Source organism: Miniopterus schreibersii (genome assembly GCF_964146895.1).
Source record: "Miniopterus schreibersii genome assembly, chromosome: 12".
NCBI classification, from domain to species: Eukaryota; Metazoa; Chordata; class Mammalia; order Chiroptera; family Miniopteridae; genus Miniopterus; species Miniopterus schreibersii.
In genome coordinates this window covers 10139157-10151203 of record NC_138112.1, presented here as the reverse complement: position 1 = coordinate 10151203, position 12047 = coordinate 10139157, and the positions used below count along the sequence as shown (strand labels likewise).

General features: G+C 44.5%; 1 protein-coding gene across 1 annotated transcript in view; it reads right to left on the bottom strand.

Annotated features, from left to right (window-relative positions):
• Positions 1-1517: 1517 nt before the first annotated feature.
• Positions 1518-12047, bottom strand: part of ARHGAP20 (Rho GTPase activating protein 20) — a 100507-nt gene continuing 89977 nt past the window's right edge. The window contains exons 12-15 of the mRNA XM_081155570.1: positions 11119-11228; positions 8470-8659; positions 7252-7366; positions 1518-6186 (exon numbers count right to left, since the gene is read on the bottom strand). Of these exons, the coding sequence (XP_081011696.1) occupies positions 4322-6186; positions 7252-7366; positions 8470-8659; positions 11119-11228 (2280 nt within the window). The 3' untranslated portion in view covers positions 1518-4321. The remainder of the gene's footprint in view (positions 6187-7251; positions 7367-8469; positions 8660-11118; positions 11229-12047) is intronic.

Here is a 12047-nt window from a genome sequence, read left to right as displayed (position 1 = left end):
AATGCAGGTTTATAGCAATTTATTTAAACTCCTCATAGCAGAGTACGAGGCTGCAAGGAGTTCTAAATTTAATTGCAAGTTACTGTAATGAAAAATGAAACCTAGATGAAAACAGTTATTTAAATCTTCATGTCTCTCAAATCTGCACCAAACATTTCCATGTAACATCAAACTCCAGCAAATTATTCTTTTCCTTAACAAATTAGTTCAGAAAAAACACTCTGAACTATTGAAAACTTGTATGCGTGCTCTGGTGCTCCACAATGAGAACACACTGTACAAATTCAGTGACGATATATATCTAATGTCACCCTCTGTGTATCTTTTCTTTGGGACTTCAAAACAAAAATTTCCAAACTACACCCTAGAGTCTTCTCTTAATTCTACCATACATCTGACATTATGCAGAACTGAATGAAGCTCAAGGAGGTCACTATGTTTGAAAAAAACAAAACAATACAAATGAAGGATTTATATTCACAGGTGGCTCAGAAAGAGAGTAGGACTCATACTTGGGGTCGGTAGCACACAGAAATTTCTTTCAGCAGAAAACTTAGCTTACAAGATATCCTCATAACCAGAATAGATGTTAATGTTAACATTTTACTCAACCATTATTTGTGGGTTTTTTCCCCTTTGTATTGAAATAAGCAGTTTGCAAAGACTTCCTCTGAAGTCATTAAAACATGACCAGGTAGGAAAAGATAAGTAAAATACTTACTACCACAATTTGGCTTAATATACTTAATATTCTTATACAGTTTCTTTTCAATAAACAAAATATGCCCAATTGATTCCAGGAAACATTAGATCTTTTCAATTCAGTGTCATGCCATGGAAAGTAGAAAAATCACAATGTGAGATAATTTCTTGAATCCAATGGTTTTAGTAAATTAAGACTTTTTTTTTTTTAAACAGCGATCTTTGTATTTCTGTAAAATTTAGGGAGAAATGAACATCGGTGTGTGTGTACATGGCCCGAATCGAGTCAGTGACATTTCTGACAGTGGCGTTGTGGTCTTCACTGCTGTAAGAGCAAACAATTTTTCTGAACTAAGCACATTTTCTTGAATGTCTCTGAAATGGTGGCTAAAATTACACAGTGAACTCTGAGAAACCAGTAATAGTTTAGTTTGTACAACATGAGAAGTACTGATGTCTGGGCATGTGTCTGGGAGCAACTGGGTCAATTTGGTCAGGACTGTTCAAATCCGGACAAGAAAATCTCATGCGATCAATTAAACTGAGCTGATGGTTCTTTCGATAGGAGAATATGGACTATATCTGATTCTAGGAACATGATGAAAACATAATGCTTAAACAAATGAAGATCTGTCTAAAGCATGATTTGGTTGGTTGAATGGTAAGATGAGAAAGACTGACTCTGGCCTATGACTAAAAAGCTCAAAGTTCCAATTCTGCATTAATTACCTTTTATGAAATTTCCAATGGTAAAGCAGAAATTGGGCTCATTAGCTAAAACAATTCTACAAAGGCAACATTGCTCTGTTGAGATTGTTAACTTTGGAGAATGGTATTTTATTTAATAGACAGCATGGACTTCATACATATCCATTATCAGTGCCTTGAAAACCAAACAACTTTAAAAGTTAGCAGCAGTTTCTGCAAGTACAAAAATACACATTTATTACATAACAGGATAGTAAAATTTGTCAAGATATATTATACAAACTCAAAGCATTTTTGATAAAGCATCAGTCTAATATATTATAGATTAACCGAGTATAATAAAATGACATGTTCTTCGAATCATACAATATAATACTTTACAGCAATATTAACAAACTATTCACATTAAGTATTACAGGAGGATCTAAGGGAACACAGAGAGTAGGAATAATTAAGAACCTCAACATCTATTTTCTTCTGTTTCAAATTGGGTGGATGGTTTTCTACTCATCAACATATATAAAGGCTAGAACTATTATTTTGTTAAGTAGAGAAGAAATTTCTTCCAGAAAGACACTCCAAGCTGGAAGAGCTTCATTCACATCTTGCAGTTCTGACAGTAGCTTTGCCCTAAGGGTAAGGGGAATCCCTGTTGCCTTTATATACCGCAAAAAATGCATATGTACACTGAGGAGTCTTAACTATAGGAGTGGTTGGTTACAAGGTGATATCCACTTCACATCTGTGACTGAGATGGTCAGTGTCATGAAGGAGTTCTTTGGACCCAGAGTTATAAAAGCTGATTATAATTAATTAGGGTAAACAGGGCTATGTACCCTAGAGGTAGGTAGCACCAATAGCTAATACTGAGAAGACTTCTTGTATTTTACAGAAAACACTTTTTATTTTAATTTTATTGACTTTAGAGAGAGAGAGAGAGAGGGAAACATCGATTTGTTGTTCCACTTATTTCTGCATTCACTGGTGGCTTCTTGTATGTGCCCTGACTGGGGATCGAACCCACAACCTTGGCATATGAGGATGATGCTCTAACCAACTGAGCTACCCAGCCAGGGCTGCCAGAAAACAATTTTTCCCCTATAACTGAAAAAAATGCTACAGTTAGGACAACAGGGAAAGAACATCTGACATGAAAGCTTCTTGGTGGCTCAGAAAAATAATTCGGAATAAGCTAGTTTGTGGGAGAAAGGTCCATCTGATGGTGGACTAGAGAGACCCAACGGGTTCTAAACAACTTCTTATAAGCAACAAGTTCAAACGCAGGAAGATGCACATCCTTCCCTGACTCTGTCCTTTCATACTGACCGGCAAGGCCTAATCATCAATGGAGCTAATCCAGGAGATGTACCAGTGTCACCTTAAGGCAGAGAGAAGAGCAATGTCCAGGGATATAAAATAAACCAGCGGGGTGGGGGATACACTATGTAAACCATGAATCATTGGGACAGAAATACATAAAAACTCCGGGAGGTACGGCAATCCAAAGCCAGCGACTGGCAGCCGCCTCGGTGGGTTTTCTGGCCTGCAGCTCTGCACAGCTGGCACCCTCTCACCGGCCCTCTACGGCCACGGGAAAACGGGAAAAAGGGCGATTGGTCAGGAATGGTTCTGGCTAAGAGGCCGGGCTGCAGGAAAGCATTTTGGCAAAGAGGGGCCAGGCCTTCCTCATGCTGGCACCGGCATCCCTGTGACGGGAAGGACTGTCGCAGCTGCGGTCCTCCACCGTCAGGTAGCGAGCGCTTTCAGGTCGCCTCCTAGGAGGGAAAGCTGCGCTTCTGAAGAATGTTCCCGGCACGGGTCCCTTTGGAGGGGACGCTGAGGAGCAGCCGGGTCCTCCTTCCTCTGCACAGCTGGTTCTTGGGGCTTTGTGGAGCCTGCAGCCCAAGGAAAGCAAGTCAAGCAGCACCCGCAACGGAAAAGCGGCGCCCTGTGCTCATGCGCCCGAGCCGCTCTAGTTTTCCAGGCCAGCCGCGGCGGTGGGCTGTTTTCTGGAATGATCCTGTGAGGACGTGACTATGTCAGAGACCTGGCCGCTGACTTGGGCTCGGGAAATGTTTCCCACCATCTCCTCCATGACCAGGACGCCTTCCTTCCCAGTGCTCTGATGAGCGGCGTTTTCTTGCCTATTGATTAAACACATTCCACGCGACGTGGGTGGTTTCGCCGTGCCCTCCCCTCTCCCCGCAGTCCTGGCCTTCTCAGGACACGGATCTTCACGGTTCCTTTTTAATCTAGTGACAAGCCAGTCAGAGAGAGGCAGGTACCTTATGGTTTCACTTGTATGTGGAATCTAATGAACAAAATAAACTGACAAAACAGAAAACAGACTCAGAGAGAGAACAGACTGGCAGCCATCAGAGGGTTGGCTGAAAAAGGTGAAGGGATTAAGTAATCCCCCCCCAAAAAGAACCCTCATAGGCACAGGCAACGGCCTGGCGATCAGCAGAGGGAAAGGGGGTGCGGCAAGTGGAACAGGGTAAACGCGGTGAACGGTGAGGGGGGACTTGGCTTTGGGTGGTGACAGATTATAGAATTGTACACCTGAAACCTATATAATTTTATTAACCGATGTCACCTAATAAATTCAATAAAATTGAAAAAAAAAAAAGGAGTTGCTTTCTCTCTCTGCTAGTTTCTTTAAAATCACACGAAAGGCCCGATCCCACGCTTTCATAAGGAAAGGCCTCGCGATCACTTAGGTGATGAATTTTTTTTAAGTCTACATATTTTGCCAAATGGTCTCAATAAAATGAATTATTTTATTGTCTCAAGTATTAGCAATAATTATCTTTATGCTACCTATTCCAGGTACTTTATACAAAGGGGTCATAATAATTATTGTCTTGATGTCATTATTAGCCCAGTTTCTGTTCTTGTAGACACCAGATTCTTACTGTGGGAAAATGTCTTTGGTTGAATGTTTGTCCCCAACGTCACAAGCTACCGCAGGCCCCGAGTCTGGGCTGAATACATCATCCGCAACCAAAGAGCTGGGTGAGGACCTCGAACACGGCAGGGTGCCAGGGGAGCACCGCCCACTGCCCTCTCCTTCCCCATGTAGCTTCATGCACAGCTCGAATGTGTCTTCCACTAGGCCGAAGGGAGCGCTACCGTGTTTCTCTGAGACGTCGCTGGGGCATGAGCTATACCGCTGGGCCGTCTGCACAACCCCAAGTCCTTCTGTTGCCCTCAGGGGCATGTCTTTCTGTGTGTCTTGCAGGGAGGTGGCTTCTGGAAGCCCAGAGGCGTGTGGAGGCGGCTCGGTGGGTCCCTGGAGAGAGGCCGTTTTCCTTCCCTCTGACCTGTTGGCCCTTGCTTTGTTTTTGAGGGACCAGTTTTTCAGACTGGCCATGCCGTTTCTCAGCCACATGCTGGGATGGAGAGTTACAGAATGCACCTGCGAGTGCCGCTCCACCGTACCCTTTTTTGTATAAGCCGGGCGGCTGCCGGCCTGCCCAGAGGAGGTACCGGGCACCCCAGAAACGAGACTGGACCCGCAGAAGTCAGAAGAAAGCTCCTCCTGCTTGCTCGGAGCCTGAAAAGTGCAATCTATTGGAGAGGAAGCTTCAGTGGGTGTAAACACAGAATGTTCTGAGATCTGAGAAAAAGCGCTGTCTTGGGAGCTCACCGAGGAGCCAGACGGGGAAGTGCCTGGGGAGGACAAGCTGGAATAGCTAGTCCTGGGGCAAATGCTTAATCTTGAGGGTAAGGATTTCTCAGGGTTCTGGTTTGTGGCACTGCTCTTGCCCACCTCGATCCCCATCACCAAACTCTGGTTAATGAGCTTTTGCCCCTCCATTTGCAAAGACTTGTGCTGCTTGAGATAAGCCTCCTCTCCGTGCAAGTGGCTGGCTTCCGAGCTGGCTTTACTGTGTTTCCTTGAAAAAATGCCCCTGAGATAGGTGAGTTTGGAGTGCTGGTCATCGATGCTGGGCTCCGAGCAGCGCCGGTGCCGCCTGCAGCTCTTGAGGGCGTCCGCTGTGTGCGCGGGGGTGTGGCCGGGTGTGTCTGCGTCCAAGGGCTGGCTCCTGGCGTGATCATGAGGGGACATGTGACTGCAAGATGCCACAGAGATGGCCACCGGCTTGGACTGCGGGGGAAGCCGCATGTGATTTCCTTCATGGCCAAAGAAGCTTTTCTTCTTAGCATTTTTATTCGTGGCATTTTTCTTGGTATCGGTGGCTGTCACTAAACTCTGTTGAAAGCACGCCTTACCCTCCTCCTGGGAGGGTTCGTTCCACTTCAGATGGTCCTTGTCCTTCTGTGACAGGATCGCATCGCAGCTGGACTTGCGTAGCTTCTTCTGGTAAAACTCCCTGAAAGAAGAAAGCTTGGAATCCCGATAGTCGATGCTGGGCTCCGAGCAGCGCCGGTGCCGCCGGGGGCTCTTTGGAGCCTCCGTGGCAGCTGTGGGCAGATAGCTGGGTGCGGTCGTGCCAGACGGGGCCCCGGCGTGGTCCTGCAGGGTGGCCTCTCTGTACAGTACCGTGACAGTCACCTGCTTGGATTCAAGAGGCTGTTCCATTTGAATGTCTTCATGTTTAGAACGGTCTAAGTCAAAGTCACTCAGGGTCAAAAGACCTTCCACCTCTGGCTGGTCGAGGTCGTAGTCACTAAGGGTTAAGACGGAGTCCATGCTCCTGCTCCCCTGGCCAAGGCTCTTCACCAGGTCACTACACGGGGCATCAGCATCTTCATTCAGCTCATTCTCTAGGCTGTCATAGGAGGAGTCAGTCATTTGTAAGCAAGAGATATCTGTGAAAAAAATCAAACCAGGATTAACCTTGTTACTTACTCCAAATACATGCTGCCTTAAAAAAAACACCTGACGGTGATTAGTCTAATTCTCTTCTCATGTAGATTTTTCAAATTTCTACTCTCAGGAAAAAAGGAATCTTTCGCAATCTTCTCAATTTGTTAGTGTGGAATATAAAATAAAATTGTTTGGGTATGCTAGATTTATCTCAGTTCCTGAAGGAATGGGCTTTCCTTAAGTAAGATTTCCTCAAAGCAAGGTGACATTGTCATGATACCGAGAAATGATAAAAAAATAAAAATAAAAGGGATGCTTGGGTTCTGAATAAGACTGCCGTCTAGCATGGACTGCTGGTGAACACACATAATCCACTCTGGTCTCAGGGCAACCAATTACTAACCCTATCAATTTCTCTTTGACAAAGTTCTTTAATATCCATTATTTATTTAATTTTTAAGTAAAACAAAAAAGTTAGACATTATGGTTATCCATATTTTATAGATACAGAATCGATGTTCAGTTGGAGAGAACAGTTGGCCAAAGGTAACCTAACTAGTAATTGGTGGTACAGGAATGCCTACTCTGGAAGGTGGCATGTCTTCAAGTCTCCCCTATCCCACCATGAGGCTAGCTGCTTTGAAACTGCTTCACAGCTCACTGGCATCCTGAGGTGTCTCAGGGACTGCAAGAGGAAGGAGAGAAAGGAAAAGACCAGGCCCGCCTCTACTGCCTCTGGGCCTTCTACTCTGGTTTTAACCACAGTCATTCTATTATGTATATTAGCATTCCTTGTAAAGTTTTATTTAAAAAAAGGTTAAAACCATCAAACCATGTCATGCTGCCACTAACAAGTTCCTGAATTTTGGGATCTCGTCTTACACACTTCTAACCCCATGGCAGTGTTGACATTAGCAGGCCTGCTAACGAAGGAGCCCTAGGCGCACTGACCCAGGTCAGTGGCTCCCTTCCCTGAGCTGCTGTGGGATCCGGGACAACCACTGTCCCACAACCTGCACAGACACGTGTTGATTTCTCATAAAAAACAATCCAGTTATTCACAATACCTGAGGTATTCTCTCTAGTATCACACCTCACTGAAACCTCTCCAAAGAGGGAAGTGATTTCTTCTCCAAATATTCTACAGCAATTTTCAATCAGAAACTGAATAAGCAGAGTGACCTGTACAAAAAGGGACAGAAATGAAGTGCCACTTTTCAGATAGCATGTCTACAAATCATATTTCATATATGAATCCTGATTTCAACAAAACAGCAAAAGAATCCGGAAGAAAATTCGTCTGTTTTAAAAGTAGACAAAAGAGTTTCCCCTAAAAAGCTATGACGCTGTCAAGAGGAATTTTGAGACAGAAATGAATTTTAATCAGTGGACTAAAGTTATTATTTGTGGCCTTGGTCTAACGCTAACATTTTAATCCCAATGGCTATGTCTTTAAAATTAGGGTAGTTTTAAGTATTCTCTACAGTGTTGGGGTGAAGAAACACACTTTGTTATTAGGGTCCTCAAAGCATCATTAGATGGAGACTTACAGAATGTGTTTCTTTTTAAAAGGAGGCTGTCTTGGGTTGGGAAGAGGGCATCCTCTGTGGGTTGACTGTGAGAGAAACAGCTGGACAGAAAACTTGCATTTTGCCCAACTGGTCTCTGCCTATGCCTTTCCTTCCCGTAGGCTCCCTAACTGGAGGTGCTCGGGGAGGAGGAAAGATTTAACTAGGGAGCTTTGTGCTTCCACTGAGATGTACAGGAATCTTCCCATAGTTTCCCTGCTCCAATAGCTGAGGCAAAGGATCAGGCAGAATGGTGGGAGCACCTGGAACCACAGGAGTGTGGTTTCAAGTAACCACTGCATGAGTGAGGTATTATCACCACCTCCAGTTTTCAGATGAGAAACTGGATCGATGTAACTAATTTTGCCCAAGATTGTACATCTGGCAAGTGGCGGGGCTGAGAATTGAACCTTGGCTTGTCTAACTTCAAAGTCCTGGTTTCTTTTTAAAATCATATCAACTACTTTCTTATCACTCTGTGGTCTAAGTCAGTCATAGTTTTTTGTCTCTTTAAAGGGGACAGAGAAGTAACCCAACTGCTAGCACTTTTCTGCTCCAGAAACCACTTTTCTATAATCTACCCAAATAGGACAGAACAATTAATGAACTCAAATTTATGTTACTTAAGAAACTGTCTTTCAGAATTAATATCCCGAATTTTAGGTTCAAAATGGGGACTCAGTCCCCCGGGGGCACAAAAATGGAAAACGTCATTACCTTTTTTGTCAATTCGTTTTCTAGTTCTGGGCTGGAGGAAGTAGAAGGCCAAAGAATGCTTGGAGCAATACACACGGCTAAATTAAACGCGGTCATCTGGTTAGATGAGGAGTGTTGCTCAATGTTGTGTAACACCCCGAAAAGGTACCTTAGAAGAACAACATTGGCTCTCGGGAGCTGATCTAACAGCCTAAAGAGAGAAAAAAATACACTCTTTAAGCAAGATAGTTCATAAAAAGTTTGGATAAACAGGCAACCCTCGCTTTCCATGAGTTCCCCATGCAAAGCAAGAACACAGCCCAGATGTGCAGGCATTCAGTTCACATGGTGCCAGGCTAAGGGAGGGTTGCCTGCCCAGAAAGAGAGAAAATAAGCACAAAGACTTAGTTCTTTATTTTGTACACTGTCTTCACAACTCAGTAAAAATGTAAAAGAATGCAGAGAAATGGCTCATGAAAAACACTACTCGAAATATTCCCCTGAAATTAGTATCATCTCTTTTAACTCAGGCAAATCCTATAACATTTCAGAATATTCTCAACCAAAATCCCCCAAAAAGCTTTCTGATGAAACCTGACAACCATTAAACTTAAAGTGCCGCTTTATTTCCAAGTAGCAACGCAGGAATTGTGTCTCCTGGTGGGAACCCACACTTGACCCATTAGACCGCCAGGCCATTCTGAGGGCTCAGGCCCTGCTTCGCTGGCCTCCAAAGTCAGTTTGTCCCAAGGCTCATCTCGCTTGTATCACTTTCGCATGTAAGTCAAGCTTATCACAGTCTGTTTCCTACTGTTCTTATTTTGTAACCGACAAGGGATTTTTACATTATCATTCACCGAAAGCGACTTTTACTACCATCCGGAAACATATATTGATAGTCGTGGCTGTTGCTTCTTTAAAAAAAGCATCTGTAACCAAGAGGAGGAAATGAGGTGGCCTGATTCTTGTTGCAAAAATAACAGAGAGGCATTTCTTCAGCACCACGAACTGACGGTGAGTGTAGTTTTGTAGCGACAAAGTACGCAAGACGTTGAAATGAACCGAAAGATCACCGAGGGGGCTGCATGGGGCGAGGCGCTGTCCATCTAGAACACTCTTCTGGTCACCTGGGTTTGCGGGGCTGCAAGCCTTTGCGCTAACTCTACCAGCTCCGCAAACGGTGGGTGATGGGCAGCACGCAGTGCACCTAACACCTGTCCACAGAACTGAACACTGTCTGGTCAAGAGACAAATGATTTATTTGTCCCCCTCCCCTTCAACGCCCCAGTAAAGAGAGCCAGTTTCGCATCTCAGTCAGCACTCCTGATTCAACTACATTAAGTTGTGGCAGTTTGAAATCTCCTTTGAACTGTCCGCAACATCGGTTCTCTCATTAATTAATGATTTCAATGAAATCTTCACGAGTTCATTTTATATTTGTATGACAGTCATCACTTTACTTTTTTTTTTTTTTTAAAAGAAATCATTCTTTAACAGTAGGATATAAAGTTTTAGACTAGGGGTGGGGAACCTTTTTTTCTGCTGAGGGCCATTTGGATATTTATAACATCATTTGCGGGCCATACGAAATCATCAACTTAAAAATTAGCCATGAAAAAAGCTGCTAGATTTACAGAATTTCGAGTCCCTCCTGCGGTTGCCTTGGCAGGGCCAGACCAAATGATTTCGCTGACTGTACACGGCCCACGGGCTGGATGCTCCTCGTTCCCCACCCGTTTTAGACAATGAGCCGCAAGCACAGACTCTGATCTCCACTATCTCTGAGTGGTTTCCCCCAAACCATATGGAAGCAGAGGTAGTGTTTTGTGACAAGGCTTTGCTTTCCGGTGTCTCCAACAGTTGTACTATGTTCTTCTATGGATAAGGGATGTCTATCAATAGCAGTGTGTAGATAACAATTCATATTTGAAAGCTGCTCTAGCAAAAACTGTCCTGAACAGGCATATGCAAAAAAATGATAGTGGGATTCTTGGGTTTTCAAAGAACTGGAAGTATTGCTTTCTTTTGATGGACACGTCTTCCCTGCTCTCTGCAATGCAGGGAATACTGAGGGATGGGCTGGGTAGGTCCTGCCAGCAGCTTCCCCTCGCATGAGCCCAGGCGGTACACTCCTGTGGCCAGCCCGCAGCGGGCCACTCCCTTTTCCTTGCTGCCTCTCCAGGGTGAGCGCCTCCCTGCAGCGCTCCCGCACGGCCCTCCCCGCACACCCCTTCCAGAGCGCCGGCCACACTGCCCCGTAGCGGGACTCCTGCTGTACCTGTGCCTCCACCGGACTCCGGGGTCCTTGAGGGAGGAAATTTTCTCTGTATGAATTCAGCTGCTGAATGAGACATTTAAGGAGTTGTCTGGTTATATATTTACCAGAATGAAGATCGGAAGTTATCGCATTAGCTATTACTCTAATGGGTTTCAGCTCCTCTCAGAGTTGGATCTAGAGAAGGTGTGCAGTGGGCAAGTGTGCACAATGCCAGGCTAACAAGATCAGGGAGGAAACAGCAGCAACAATGACAGCAGCTAGCAAAAATCTGTTTTTAAACTGGTCCCCACGGATATGATTTTGATAGTCGTCATTACTTTAATAGACAAGCTTATAAAATATACGTGCTTTTAAAAAGTATTTTTGAGGCATGACCAAATTAGAATAATTACCTCTGAATTATATTTATTTTCTCTTCATCATTTCCTTGATCCATTACACAGACCCAGTGATCATAGAGATCTGATGAGAAAATACTTCTGGGAATATTTCGTAGAAAATCCTAACAGAGAGGGAAAAATAAATATTTTAAACCATTATTCTCATGCTAAACATGGACTGGAGAAATGATAAAACATTTTGTTGCAAAGTTCAGTTACGTCTTCCCTTCTTTGGAATACACAGAGCTCTGTGCCAACTCTCCACTAATGTGCACATGTAGAAACACATGCTGTGCTTTTTTCTAACAAAAACCAGAGGGATAACTGGAGTTAGGACTATAGTGGGGAAGATACAGGACAACCCGCTTGGGCTGAAAGCCCCTGTTTGTGTACATTTTAGCAAACTAGGACTATGCGACAGGGCCTGGCAAGTCATCCTAAATCCCCTTGCCCCCTCTCCAATCACTAAGTCAAAGAAATGCACAAAGGTATTTGCGGGGTTCATGATGTAATCAGTCACTCAGTCACGCTATACATATTTATCCCTATGTGCAGACACTGCTTGAGGTGCTAGGGACAGAGCAGGGAATAAAATAAAGTCCCCGCTATTTTCAAACTTTCTGTCCCAGGAGTATTGGTGACAAAGTCCATCTAGAGAGAGTTTCCCTGCTGTTCCCCATACAGGGGCCCTCACTGTTTGGGGGAGAAAGCATTCCAGGCAGGGGCCGGGCTCTGGGAGGCTGGGGAAGTGCCCCATGCCCGATGTACACTAAACAGCACCCCCCGGCACATTTTCCTTTCCGGCCTTCCAGACCCTGCTCTGCTGAAACGCTGGTGGGGCTGGGTGTGGGGAGACCAGACTGGAACACAAGCAGCATATGACCAAGGGCGTTTGTTGTTTGACCTCTGTTTATAAAACGCTTAAAAAAACCCAAATTTGT